Source organism: Mobula birostris, chromosome 3, assembly GCF_030028105.1.
Source record: "Mobula birostris isolate sMobBir1 chromosome 3, sMobBir1.hap1, whole genome shotgun sequence".
Lineage (NCBI taxonomy): Eukaryota > Metazoa > Chordata > Chondrichthyes > Myliobatiformes > Myliobatidae > Mobula > Mobula birostris.
In genome coordinates, this window is record NC_092372.1 from 178207129 (window position 1) to 178222366 (window position 15238).

General features: G+C 45.2%; 1 protein-coding gene across 2 annotated transcripts in view; it reads right to left on the reverse strand.

Annotated features, from left to right (window-relative positions):
* The window catches only part of abcb4 (ATP-binding cassette, sub-family B (MDR/TAP), member 4), a 129211-nt gene that overhangs the window by 38565 nt on the left and 75408 nt on the right, over positions 1-15238 (reverse strand). The window contains exons 2-7 of one of the 2 annotated variants that reach the window (XM_072253754.1): positions 14334-14459; positions 11532-11735; positions 8563-8733; positions 7402-7563; positions 7083-7250; positions 4894-5040 (exon numbers count right to left, since the gene is read on the reverse strand). In XM_072253754.1, the coding sequence (XP_072109855.1) occupies positions 4894-5040; positions 7083-7250; positions 7402-7563; positions 8563-8733; positions 11532-11735; positions 14334-14336 (855 nt within the window). In that variant the 5' untranslated portion in view covers positions 14337-14459. The remainder of the gene's footprint in view (positions 1-4893; positions 5041-7082; positions 7251-7401; positions 7564-8562; positions 8734-11531; positions 11736-14333; positions 14460-15238) is intronic. The other variant, XM_072253753.1, reaches the window with a different exon arrangement.

Genomic DNA, 15238 nt, shown 5'->3' on the forward strand with positions numbered 1-15238 from the left:
TGGCCCCGGGGACGTCAGCCAAGATGGTAGGGTGGTTCCAGTGGTCGATTTTCTGGGAAATGAAAAGAGCCGCTCATGAGGGGTGGCATTGGTGGCTGTGCATAACAGGGAGCGGATGGAGTGGAGTGCCTCGGGAAGGACCCCCTGCCAGCGGGAGACCGGCAGTCCCTTTGACCTGAGGGCTAAGAGTGTGGCTTTCCACACTGTGCCATTCTCCTTCTCTACCTGTCCATTCCCCCGGAGATTATAGCTCGTGGTCCTACTGGTTGCAATTCCCCTAGCCAGTAGATATTGGCGCAGCTCGTCACTCATAAACGAGGACCCTCTGTCACTGTGGATATAGCATGGGTATCCGAACAGAGTGAAGAGCTTGCGCAGGGCTTTTATAACTGACGTGGTAGTGGTGTCGGGGCAGGGGATGGCGAAGGGGAACCGCGAGTACTCGTCAATTACATTAAGAAAGTACACATTGCGGTTGGTGGAGGGAAGGGGGCCCTTAAAGTCAACACTCAGTCGCACAAAGGGGCGGGTGGCCTTGATGAGTTGTGCTTTTTCGGGTCGGTAGAAGTGCGGTTTGCACTCTGCGCAGACTTGGCAGTCCCTGGTCATCATCCTGATCTCCTCAAGGGAGTAAGGCAGGTTCCGGGCTTTCACGAAGTGGAAAAGCCGGGTGACTCCCAGGTGGCAAAGGTCTACATGTAGGGCGTATAGCCGGTCGATCTGCGCGCTGGCGCATGTTCCCCGGGATAGGGCATCGGAGGGCTCGTTGAGCTTCCCAGGCCTGTACATGATGTCATAGTTGTAGGTGGAGAGTGCGATTCTCCACCTCAGAATTTTATTATTTTTGATTTTGCTCCGCTGCTGATTATTAAACATGAATGCGACTGAGCGCTGGTCAGTTAGCAGGGTGAACCTTTTGCCAGCAAGATAGTGCCTCCAGTGCATAATAGCTTCCACTATGGCCTGGGCCTCTTTCTCTACCGCAGAGTGCCGAATTTCAGGGCCTTGAAGGGTATGGGAGAAGAACGCCACTGGTCTTCCTGCCTGGTTGAGGGTAGCAGCCAGTGCAAAGTCGGAGACGTCACTCTCTACTTGGAAGGGAATGGCCTCATCCACCGCATGCATTGCTGCTTTGGCAATGTCCCCTTTTATGCGGTTGAAGGCCGTGCGGGCCTCGGCAGAGAGGGGGAATGTGGTGGACTTGACCAGGGGGCGGGCCTTGTCTGCATAGTTAGAGACCCATTGGGCATAATATGAAAAGAAGCCCAGGCACCTTTTGAGGGCTCTGAGGGTATTGGGAAGAGGGAGTTCCAACAAGGGGCACATACGGTCGGGGTCAGGGCCAATGACTCCATTCTCCACGACACACCCAAGGATAGCAAGTTGGGTGGTCCCAAATACACACTTGTCCTTGTTATAGGTGAGGTTGAAAGATTTGGCCGCTTGGAGAAATTTTTGGAGGTTGTTGTTGTGATCCTGCTGGTCGTGACCGCAGATGGTGATGTTATCCAGATATGGGAACGTGGCCTTCAGTTGGCACTGGTCCACCATCCGGTCCATTGCCCTCTGGAAGACAGATACACCATTCCTGACACCAAAGGGGACGCACAGGAATTGATAAAGCCTGCTGTCCGCCTCGAAGGCAGTGTAAGGGCGATCCTCCCGGCGGATGGGGAGCTGATGGTAAGCGGATTTTAGGTCTATGGTCGAGTACACCTTGTACTGTGCTATTTGATTGACCATATCCGCGATGCGGGGTAGTGGGTACGCGTCGAGCTGCGTGAACCTATTGATGGTCTGGCTATAGTCCACGACCATCCTATTCTTCTCCCCGTTCCGAACAACCACGACCTGCGCCCTCCAAGGACTTGTGCTTGCCTCAGTGACCCCCTCCCTGAGCAGCCGCTGCACCTCCGACTTAATGAAGGCTCTGTCCCCCATGCTGTACCTCCTGCTTTTAGTTGCCACAGGTTTACCGTTGGGATCAGGTTAGCGAACAGCGGTGGGGGAGGGATCCTGAGGGTGGAGAGGCCGCAAGTGGTGTCGGTAGTGTGGCAGTTGGCATGATGTTGGGTGGGATGCGCGGGTCGGTGTGTGTGTGTGGTCAGTAGCAGGGTACGTGACATATCTCTACAAAACAGGGGAATTATGACAGTAATTGGCGGGAGGGGCCCATCATACTTCATTGTCACGCTTTTCAGGTGGCTCTGGAAGTCCAACCCCAACAGCACAAAAGCACACAGTTGAGGCAAGACCAGTAACGTAAAGTGCTGATATTCTGTGCCCTGCACCACTAGTGTTGCTACACAACCCCCCCGGATGTCTGTTGTATGCGACCTGGAGGCCACGGCGACCCTCCGACTTACCGGCCGTATCATGAGTCCACAATGCTGCACCATGGCCGGGTGGATAAAACTCTCCGTGCTGCCTGTGTCAAACAGGCAGCTTGTCCTGTGCCCCTCCACCAGGATGTCCATCATTGACCTTGCGAGCTGGTGGGGAGCACTTTGGTCGAGGGTCACGGAAGCCAGGGTGGGGTCGCTGTCTTGGTCTGGCGTGGTGGGGTGCCCCGTGAGCACCCGTTGGTCGTAGGCGGTGGGAGGTGGCGCCGACCAAGATGGCCGCCCCCATGTCTCGCACGTGGTGGTGGTGTGCAGGGAAGATGGCGGCAGGCAAGATGGCGACCCCCCCCCCCCCCGTCTCGCACACGCGCTGCTCGATCCCGCTCGCGGTTTTGACTTACAGACCTTGGCAAAGTAGCCCTTCTTTCCGCAGCTGGAGCAGGTAGCTTGTCGGGCCGGGCAGCGTTTCCGAGGGTGCTTCTCCAGTCCGCAGAAGTAGCACTTCTTGGACTCAGGACTGGCAGCAGCCGAGGTCGATTCGCCGGCGGGTTGCAGGGTCTGCGGCACCCACGAGGCCATCGGGGGATCGCGTGCCTGGAGAGCCTCAGAGTTATGCAGAGCGGCCTCCAACGTATCAGCCAGCTCCATCGCCGAATTTAGGGTAAGATCGGCTTTTTCCAGCAGCCGCTGGCGCACGTACACTGACCTGGTCCCCGTGACGAAGGCGTCTCTCACTAGGAGCTCTGCATGCTGCGCCACCGTCAGCTCCTGGCAATTGCAGGCCCGCACGAGCGTCCGTAGGGCCTGGACAAACTCAGCACTCGATTCCCCGGGGCGTTGTTGCCGTGTCACTAAACAGTGCCGAGCGTAGACGCTGTTTATCGGCCGCAGGCATTGTCTTTTGAGGGCGTTCACTGCGCCGTCGTAGTTCGGCTGGTCTCTGATCAGCGAATAGACCCGTGGACTGACCCTGGAGAGTAGAACTCTGCGCTTCGTTATGGGGTCGGTCGCTTTAATCTCCTCTAGATACGCTTCGAAGCAGGCCAGCCAGAGTTCGAAAGCCTTTCCAGCTTCAGGTGTTTGCGGATTGAGGTCTAATTTTTCTGGTCTCAGGGACTGTTCCATGTTTTAAAACGTACAGCGAATAAAATTGAAGCACCTTCAATTACTCCAAAAGACTGAGGTTTGGTAAAATACTGAAAGGCTTTTATTCGCTGTACAATACGACCTCCACAGTGAGTGTCTGCCCCCGGACTGAGGGGGAGGGGCAAGGCAAACACCTTTATACAGGACTCTGTGGGAGGAGCCACAGGGACAGTCAGCAGAGGGGTGTGTCCAGACAGGTAACCGAGTTACAACACATATACATGGTTTACCACACTGATCCTCTCCACCTCTGATCTCGCAATGAGGGCTGTCTCATGGACCTCCAGTTTCCTCCTCCTGTAGGAGCTCGTTTAAGGAGCTGTTCCTGTAAAATCTATAGTGCATTACCTTTTGTCCTTGGACCAGAAGTTACTCACCTTGAGTGCTGAAAGGTCTTTCTTTGGCAAGAGGGAAAATAGGCTAATCATGGGGAATTTGGTATGTGATGGGATGTGGACACATGCAATGAGAGAACAGGGTCATCAGTCAGTTAGAATTATTCTGAGAGTTAGCTTCATATAGGATAAGGTTTTAGAATATAGACCAGCACAGGATCAGGCCATTCAACCTATGGTGCTGTACCAAACTGATTAAATTAATGACTCCTAATTAATCTAAATCCCTCCCTGCACATTGACCTTATCCCTCCATTTTCTGCATGTTCATGTGCCCATCTAAAAATCCCTTAAACACTTCTATCCTTTCTGCCTCCACCACCACCCCAGGCAGTACATTCTCAGCACCCCACCCCCACCCCTCCACTCTATGTGCAGAAAACCGGCTTGAACATTTCCTTTAAACTCTTCACCCTCTCATTTTTTAAATACACAGTTTGGGTCATTGAGCGATGGTGGCGGTCAATTAACTACTGATACCCTAAGGTTGGGTGTGTAATTGGATGAGGAGCCGAGTGATTGGGTATAAAGTAAAAGGAAAAGACCTGCTGAGTGAACAAGTGGGCCGTGGAGGGTCATATTAGAAGTTGAGATGTATAATGATTAGGAAGGATGCTTGGTAGGTGAGATCATGGGAGCTCTTTGTTGGACAGGGTTGTCCAAGACATTGGTGATGTCGGAGTTTGTAGGAGAGTGAATCAGCATGACTGCTGGAGGGGGCAGGATTATAATGACAATAAAGAGGTGCTGATGTTACTGGCATTAAAAAGTGGTGGGCTGAGGTGTGGGGTGGGCAGGGCTGAGACATGGGGTAGTTTAGATGCCTGAGACAGATCCTTACTCCTACTCTTGCCCAGTTATATTTCTCTGAACTAACAGTGAAAGAGGCTTAAACAGAGAGATTCAGAAGGGCCACAATCACAGAGGAAGTGTCCAGAGAAGCACTATGTAACATTGGGTGTTCTGTCCAAAACTGGATTACAGCCTGTAACTTAAAACGTTAAACCTACCGCAATAATTTCTGAAAAAATTATGGCAAAGACAGGCTGTATAACTCCATTTATAGTGGCACAGAAAGTTCCAATAAGTAGATAAGGCCATTCTTTTTTGTTCATCTTGAGGATTCTAAAAAAGGACACATTGGGAACATCTTCATCCTGAAAAACAGAATATTTAACATTATGTGTTGATAAAGAAAATGTTGCAAATAATGAACTTCTCTTCTTACCTTGTCATTTGAAAATATAAAAAAATGATTTTTTAACTTCAGCAGGAAAGAATATTCACAAAATTTCTGCATTTCCCCCCAATGACAAATAAATTGAATTATAATTCTCAGCTTAAATATTGTATTAATTTGCAAATGAGTTATGTAGAAAAAGTTTTGGAATTTGTAAGGTATTCATAAACAGAACTCAAAAATATTCACTTCCCATCATTATGACAGTAAGCTGGGTAAGCAGAAAAATGCCATTTGTGGTTTATGCAAAGACAAGACGTGAAGATGCTTGCAGTCATATATAAAAACAGAGAAGGATGGAAATGCTCAGGAGTTCAGGAAGCAGCTGCAGCAAAGGTAAACCTTGTTTTGCTTTTGATGATGACCTTTGGACTTTATTCTGTGACATAAAATCATCATGTGCAGTTTTTTTTTTCTTCTTGCTGAGGTTTAAAGCCAGTTCCTTCTCTTAACCTTTAATTTAGTAAACACATAATGAAAGGTGAGTGATATTCTCACCACAGATGCAGCTGAGTGTCTCCAGCATGATCTGCCCTTATTACTTATGTTACGTACCCCGTAACTGGGTTGCCAAACCAGCAGAAATGGATCACTCAGTTGGAGTCTGGATTACTAGAACTAAGAAAGTTTTATTAAAGAAACAAGCAACACAGTAATTGAAAGGATAATAAATGCAACAGTTCAGCAATGATAAACACACATGTGCACAGAACTAAGATAACAGCATCAATCAAGCTCTATCGTTGTCTAGGGATAAATGACCAATTTCAAAGTGACACAAAGTTCAGTCCAATTTAGTAGTTCAGTTCGCAGTAATCATTGCCATGGCGATGGACAACGTGGGGGGGGGAAGAGATAGAGATAGAGATAGAGATAGAGAGGTACAGAGATAGAGATTAGAGAGGTAGAGAGGTAGAGAGGTAGAGAGGTAGAGAGGTAGAGAGGTAGAGAGGTAGAGAGGTAGAGAGGTAGAGAGGTAGAGAGGTAGAGAGGTAGAGAGGTAGAGAGGTAGAGAGGTAGAGAGATAGAGAGAGAGAGAGAACGAGAACGAATGAACACGGGAACGACTGATCATTCAGAAACGGCTTCCACTCACAGACCGGCGATAATTGCTCACAAGCAGCTTTTGGGCAGGTCCTTGGTGATGTCACCTGAGGTCACCGAATGTGACCCCTCCTCCAGATGCGGTCGATTCTCTGCAGTGAACACGGCACCCAAGCAAGGGAGGACACACACTGGGTTCCCGCTGATCGTACCTTTCCACCCTGTGCGTTGTCCGGTACTTCCCACTGACTCGTGAGAGGCGCACCGCTTCCAGGGTCTCGTTACCTCGGGTGTCGTGTGTGTCCTGCCTTAGTGAACCTGTCCCTTTTTATCCCCCTGCTGGGGTATTGCCTGTCCATCACTTCAAACAGTTCAGGGTTCAAAGGGGGAGCCGCTCCAGACAGCTCTCTCTCTCCCGTCCCTTCATTACACATCTCCAGACGCTGCTCCATTGTTCCTTATCTCTCCTTCCCCTGAGGACAGGTGGCAGACCAACTGCTGATCTCACAGGACAGTTAACATCTATGTGTATTCTCATCACACTACCAACAGTTTAATGCTCAGCCATCACAGGAACCAGGTTAACTCCAACTTACAATACTGATAATTCTTACAGGCAGATCTTTACTCTGTTAGTTGGGGCAAGTCAGACTTGAACCCAGTCCCATACTGTTCTAACTATTTTTACCCATAAGTCTCATGTTTACATTATAACATTATATTTGACATTTTGTAAAACTTATCTACATATCACCAAATCAATCAGCAAAACTGCACCTGGCTCTCTCTTTATCTCTTCATCTTATTAACTTTTATAATAGGGTAAGAGCGATAAGATAGACTTGCATAAGAGGTTTGGCTAAGGAATTAACACGCAATAATGAAACTATTTTCTCACGACAAAGTAAATCCTACCTGTTCAACTGCATTTTCAATCACTGTCTCTGCAGCTGTTTCTTTCTTTTGCATGCTAGCTTGTGTTAATTGACGACGCTTTGGCTTTTTGATGCTACTTTTTTCAAGATCAGCATCATTTCTCTCTTGCATTGATTCACCTTCCTTGTCACCTTCCCTCTTAAAAGTCTGAAAGAAAACAAAGTAGTTATTTTGTTTACAGTTTTTCTTTCAATTGAATTAGAACTAAGTGTGTGATGTGATTTTTATAAACTTTATTAACTTCAATAAACCATTAAGTCGACCTATCATTTGAGACTGCTCATTATCTAAGTGATACCTGTGTGGTGACCAGATTGTAGTAAATTCCCTTGGCTTCCATGAGTTGCTTATGAGTTCCCAGCTCTATGATTACACCATTTTCCAATCCTGCAATGATATCTGCATTTTGAACTGTTGACAAGCGATGAGCAATTACTATTGTAGTGCGGCCTCTCCGTACCTTTGAAAGAATATAGAATATATATGATAAGCTTGTGAGATGCCTCCAACTGAATATACTGTATAGGTTCCTTTCTTAATTCAGAAAACCCTCCTGTGCATTAGTTTCTTAAATTCTTTTAATCAGCTAACAACGCTACTTTTCTTGATTCTAAGTCAGAAGATGATAGATTTCAGAAGGTATATAGTGTCAAAGAGGCATCGAGTTGCTTTTCTTTGGAAGGGAATTTGAACACCTGTTCCAGGAGTTTTATATCAGAGATCTCACAATACTCTCCAAAAAAAGAAAGAGAGCAGGGAGTTCTTCGGGTGCCCTGTCACCTCTGAATCCCTGCAGCATCCGGTGACACTGATTGGTCTCCGAGGCTGATGTCAGAACATCTTTCAACAGACTGAACCCTTTCAAGGCATCAGGCCTTGATGGGGTACCTGGTAGGGCACTGAAAACCCTGTGCCAACCAACTTGCAATCTCCCACTGCTGTTGTTGGTGGTTCCCACTTCCTTCAAAACAGTGACAATCATACTGATGCCAAGAAGAACAGGCAGCTTAAAAGCTTTAGCATGAACTTTAGGCTGAAGGGCCTGTCTCTGTGCTGTACTCTTCTATGACTTTTCTAAGAATGACTGAGGGGTACAGGAATACATAGTTCTCTGAAATAGGGAACAAGATAGATGAGCAGTGGTAAGGAGGGCTTGCTTTCTTTCATTGGCCCAAGCAGTGAATACAAGAGCTGGAACATCATTTTGCAATTGCACAGAATGTTCAGGTGTGATAGGGTTGTGGAATGGGATTTGCAGTGGGATGAAGGTGTGTGGTTGGGGTACGAGGAGTGGGGTAAGGGCAGTAGTCTGATGTACGACAGGGATGTCAGGCAAAGCTGCTTGAGTTGATGCCACTGGTTGTGCAGGGAGATGATTCTGTAACGTCAGTGAAAATGTAATCTATCTCTTTTATTTTGCAAGAAGCTCACAATACCAGTGTGACTGGACCGTCGTTACCTTATCAAGTGCAGCTTGGACAGCAGCTTCACTCTCAGCATCTAATGCAGATGTTGCCTCATCCAGCAGCAGAATTTTGGGATTGCGTACCAATGCTCGTGCAATGGCAATTCTTTGCTTCTGGCCTCCACTTAGCTGAGCGCCTCTTTCTCCAACTAGTGTGTTAAATTTCTGCAGCAAAATTGAGGGTCAACCCTTAGCATGTTAATAAGGTTTCTTTAATAAACAAAATTACTCATATTAGCCCTGTGCTCTTCACAACGTCTTGAAAGGCTCCCACCGTTCATAGAGTTCAGATCAACTTATTCATATCTGTGGAATGAGAAGTAATTCAATGCCATGAAGTGATTGGGGTAAGGGCACAATTCTTCAGCCATGAGAGAGAAAAGCATAACTTAGAAGACATCTTTTTACTACAAAGGTTAGACCTGGTGTAGCATTGGTTGTCTTGCTTCATCAGAGGAAAAAAATATTATCAGGCAGGAATCCATAACTATAAAACATTGGAGAAGAATTAGGCCATTAAGCTCATCGAGTCTGCTCCACCATTTTATTGTGGCTGATCCATTTTCCTCTCCAACCCGTTCTCCTACATTCTCCTCATAACATCTCATGCCCCGACTAGTCAAGAACCTATTAACCTCTGCCTTAATGCACCCAGTGACACCTTGCCTCTACAGCCACCTGTAGCAATGAATTCCACAGACTCACCACCCTCGGGCTAAAGAAATTCCTCTTCATCTGTTCTAAATGAACCAGCCTCTATTTTGAGGCTGTGCTGTATGGCTCCCCCTTCCAAAGGAAACACCCTCTTCACATCCACTCTATCAAGGTCTTTCAACATTTGAAATATTTCAGTGAGATTCCTCTCTCACTCGAAATTCCACTGAGTACAGGCCCAGAGCCGTCATTCACTGCTCAGATGATAACCCTTTCTATCCTGGAATCCTTTTCGTCAAACTGCTTTGAACCCTCTTCAATATTAGCACATTCTTTCTTAAATAATGGGCCCAAAACTGCTCACAGTACTCTGTGAGTATCCGCCAGTGCCTCATACAGCCCCCTTGCTTTTATATTCTTGTCTTCTTGAAATGAATGCTAACATTGCATTCACCTTCCTCATCACCAATTCAATCTGCAAATTAACCTGCAGGGAATTCTCAAATTGCTTAGCACCTCAGATTTTTGAATTTTCTCCCCATTTAGAAAATAATCCATGCTTTTATTCCTTCTATCAAAGTTCATGACCATACACTTGCAGACACTGCATTCCATCTGCCACCTCATTGTCCTAATTTGTCTACGTTCTTCTGCAACCTCTCCGCTTCCTCAGCGCTACCTGCCCGTCCACCTATGTTCGTATTATCTGCAAACTTAGCCACAAAGCCGTCAACTTCATCATCCAAATCGTTGACATACAATGTACAAAGAAGCAGTTCCAATACATACAACCAATCCAAAATGTCCAATATATACAGCCAATCCAAAAAAGATCCCTTTGTTCCCACTCTTTGCCTCCCACTGATCAGTCAATCCTCCATCCATGCTAGTATCCTTCTAGTAATACCCTGGGCTCTTATCTTGTTCAGCAGCTTCATGTGCAGCACATTGTCAAAGGCCTTCTGAAAATCAAGTACACAACATCCACTGAGTCTCTTTTGTCTAGCCTGCTTGTTACTTCTTCAAAGAATTCCAACACATTTGTCAGGCAAGATTTTCTCTTAATGAAACTATGCTGACTTTGACCTATGTTGTCATGTGCCTTCAAGTACCCCAAAGCCACATCCTTAACAATCGACTCCAGCATCTTCCCAAATTACTGAAGTGAGGCTTACAGGTCTATACTTTCCTTTCTTCTCTCTCCTGCGTAAAGTGTGGAGTGGCATTTACAATTTTCCATTCTTCTGGACCATACCAGAATGTATTAATTCTTGAAAGATCATTAGAAATACCTCCACAATCTCTTCAGCTACCTCTTTCAGAACTCTGGGATGTAGTCCATCAGGTCCAGCTGACATATCTACCTTTAGACCTTTCAATTTCCCAAGCACCGTCTCCCTGGCAATATCAACTGCACTCACTTCTTCCCACTGACATTCTTGAGCTTCTGGCATACAGCCACAGTCTTCATTGTCTTCTACAGTGAAGAATGATGCAAAATACTTATTCAGTTCATCCGCCACTTCCTTGTCACTATCTCTCCAGTGTTATTTTCCAGCAATCCAATATTTACTCTTTCCCCTTTTCCTTTTTATAATTCTGAAAAAACTTGTTTTTTTTATATATATTATTGGCTAGCTTACCTTCATATTTCATCTTTTCCCCTCATAGTTTTTTTTAAAAGTTGTCTTCTGTTGGTTTTTCAAAAAATTCCCAATCCTCTAACTTGCCACTAATTTTTGCTCTATTATATGCCCTTTCTTTTGCTCTCATGTTGGCTTTGACTTCCCTTGTCAGCCACAGTTTTGCCTTTGGGATACTTCATCTTCTTTGGGATGTATCTATTCTGCGACTTTGAATTGCTCCCAGAAACTCCAGCCATTGCTGCTCTGCTATCAGACCTATTAGTGTCCCCTTCCAATCAACCTTTGCCCAGTTCTTCTCATATGCCTCTGTAATTCCCTTTACTCCACTGTAATAATAATACATCTGACTTTAGCTTCCCCTCTCAGATTGCAGGGTTAATTTTATCATGTTATGATCACTGTTTCCTCAGGGTTCCTTTACCTTAAGCTCCTCAATCATATCCAGTTCATTACACAACATCCAGCCCAGAAGTCACACATTGATACTTTAATTTAAAAACCATTTACACCACACGTGGTTGTTTAGAATCAATGCAGAAAATAAATGTAGCCCAGCAAATCCATCTATTTAAGTCTCTTCACCAAAGTACTTTTAGCATGAACCAACTTTCTGACGTATGGAAATTGTAATGGCAACCCAGAACAGGTAAAATCATTACTTACATCTGGCAATTTCATAATGAATTCATAGGCATTTGCTTCCTTGGTAGCCTCTTCAATGTCATCCATACTGACATCTTCACGGCCATAACGAATGTTTTCAGCAATTGTGGTGGCAAAAAGGATGGGCTCCTGACTCACTACACCAATAAGTTCCCTGAGATGCCTTACATTCAAGGACCGGATATCATGTCCGTCAAGCATTATCTGTTGGAAATTATACATTAAATCAATGATTATGACTCCAAAAATTTGAAAGTCCTGTAAACAAAAACATTACCAAATAAAGGTCACAAATGAGAGAAATTCTGCAGATGCTGGAAATCCAGGCAACACACACAAAATGCTGGAGGAACTCAGCAGGCCAGGCAACATCTGTGGAACAAAGTATAGTCAACGTTTCAGGCTGAGACCTGCTCGAAGCATCTACTGTACTTTTTTTCCATAGTTGCTGCCTGGCCTGCTGAGTTCCTCCAGCATTTTATGTGTCTTATCCTGAAAAGGTGTTTGAATAACAAAGAAGTATGAGGAAAAGAATTAGTTTTAATAATAAAATAGTAGATGAAAAGAAGAAGCTGACCACATTGAACATAATCAGCATCTTTAATCATATCTATTAAGACAGCAAACAATATTCCAGATATGTGAAGAGAATAAAAATATGGGATTAGTTTAGGATTACATAAATTAATGGTTCAATTTCAGTGGGCTAAAGACCATTTTTTAATGACTCCATAACTGGAGATAGGCTTAGTTGTATATCTGAACTTCCATAGATTGGACCAGCCATTGCTAGTGCACGACTGTAGCTAGGCAGTAAAGATAATGATGCACTAAATACAATGTGATGCTAGTAACTATTCCTGCTTCACACAATTAACAATCTCTTGATCTTAAAATAGCAGATGGTACAAGCAGGCACTTCATATTTGCCACATGATCCTTTGATACAAACTATCCCGTGCCTTTCTTGTTTTAGGTTCGGCACTTGGCCTGTACAGAGGAAAAATGGGGAGACAAAAACGCTGAAACATCAGGTTAATACTCCATGCCACTGCCTGTAGCACAGACACTGCAGGTAACTGAGTGATCAATTTAGGTAGAGTAATTCATTTGGTATCGGTGGTCAGCAGACAAAGGAAATAACAGTGTAAGTGCCAACTTACTGCAGAGCCTGAATTCTGCTGTGGAGAATTCAGATGAGGATTTTGACAAGATAGCTCAAAAAGATAGCTTTTTGAAGAGTTTGACCTCCCCAACAAGGCCAGCCTTTACCGCTGTTCATCAATTGCACTTGGGAAGTTGGTGATGAGAACCACCTTCTCGGACTGCTGTAGTCTTTCCGGTAAAGGTGCTCCCACAGTGCTGTTGGGCAGGAAATTCCATCATCTGGGACCAATGCCATCTTTTCAAATCAGGATGGTGTGCAACTTTGAAGCAAAATCTGCAGGCAGAAGTGTTCCAGTGTGCCTGTTGCCTTGTCCTTGGTGATAAAGGGCCAAGGTCTGGAAGGTGCGATCAGAGTAGCAAGGCAAACATCTGTGGTGCATTTAGTAAATGGCACACATGCTATCACTGTGCAGTGGTGACAAAGGAAGTGAATACTTAGGGTAGTTGTAGGGCTCCCAACCAAACAGAACATAGTAGAAACATAGAAGACATTCAGCACAATACAGGCCACAAAGCTGTGCCGAATATGAGTCTACCTTAGAACTACCTAGGCTTACTCATAGCCCTCTATTTTTCTAAGTTCCATGTACCCATCCAGGAGTCTCTTAAAAGACCCTATCATTTCCGCCTCCACCACCGCCGCCGGCAGCCCATTCCATGCACTCACCACTCTCTGCGTAAAAAAACTTAGCTGACATCTCCTCTGTACCTACTTCCAAGCAGGAGTAAAATTATGCCCTCTTGTGCTAACAATTTCAGCCCCGGGAAAAAGCCTCTGACTATCTACACGATCAATGCCTCTCATTACCTTGTACACCTCTATCAAGTCACCTCTCATCCTCCATTGCTCCAAGGAGAAAAGGCGGAGCTCACTCAGCCTATTCTCATAAGGCATGCTCTCCAATCCAGGTAACATCCTTGAAAATCTCCTCTGCACCCTTTCTATGGTTTCCACATCCTTCCTATGGTGAGGTGAACAGAACTGAGCACAGTACTCCAAATGGGGATTGACCAGGGTCCTATATAGCTGCAACATTACCTCTTGGCTCTTAAACTCAATCCCACGATTGATGAAGGCCAATGCACCATATGCCTTCTTAACCACAGAGTCAACCCGTGTAGCAGCTTTGAGTGTCCTATGGACTCGGACTCCAAGATCCCTCTGATTCTCCACACTGCCAAGAGTCTTACCATTTATGCTATATCTGCCATCATATTTGACCTACAAAAATGAACCACCTCACACTTATCTGGGTTGAACTCCATCTGCCACTTCTCAGCCCAGTTTTGCATCCTATCAATGTCCCGTTGTAACCTCTGACAGCCCTCCACACTATCCACAACACCCCCAACCTTTGTGTCATCAGCAAATTTATCCCATCCTTCCACTTCCTTATCCAGGTAATTTATAAAAATCACGAAGAGAAGGGGTCCCAGAATAGATCCCTGAGGTACACCACCAGTCACCGGAATATTCTGCCAGATTAGATTATGAAGACATGTAGTCCTCTTTTATTGTCATTTAGTAATGCATGCATCATTTCCTCCGGTGTGATATCACAAAACACAGGACAGGCCAAGACTGAAAAAACCGACAAAACCATATAACATATAGTTATAACAGTGCAACAATACCATAACTTGATGAAGAAGTCCATGAGCACAGTAAGTTCAATGCTTCTCAGAAGTCCCATTAATGGTTAATGTAAAATCATGTATATCATGCACTTTGGAAGAAGTAATCAGAAGTCAGGTTCTTATCTAAATGGAGAGAATGCAACTCAGTGATATACAGAGAGATCCATGTGTCCTTGTACATGAAACACAAAAAGTCAGCATTTGCAGGTGCAGCAAATGGCTGGGACAATTATGGTATTTTGGAGAAACATTCGGAATGTTGGAGGAACTCGAGGGATTGGACAGCATTTAGGGAGGAAAGTGGACTGTTTAACATTTTAGTTTGAGACCATCTGAAATGGAGAGAAAGAGGTGGGATAGGCAGTATAAAAAGGTGGGGAGAGGCACTGGAACAAGAGCTGGCGGGTGATAGGTGGATCCAGGTAGAAGTGACAAAGGGCTAAAAAAGAAAAGAGTTGAATATGAGAGGACAGTGGACCATGAAGTACAGAGAAGTTGGTGAGGAGGGGAACTGGTGGGAAGAATGTATGGGTGATGGGCAAATTGAGAGGAGAGGGGAGGGGAAAGAGTACGGCAAAAGAAGCTGGTGGATAAGGGAAAAAGGGACAGAAAAGGGGGTGGTTAACAGATGTTACAAAAATATACATTCAAAAACACCTATTTTTGTGTTGGGTATGACTCCAACAAATGGAATTCTTTCCCCTTAATGCCCATTGACTTCAGTTTTATTTGGGCTCCTTGATCCCACATTTAAGCAAGTGCTCTTTGATATCAAGGGTAGTCACTCCCATGTCACATCAAGAATCCAGCTCTTTGAGCCATGTTTGGATCAAGACTGTGATAAGACCCAGGTTGAATAAGCTGTTGGTGAGTAAGTGTAACTTAACAACACTGTAGCCAAT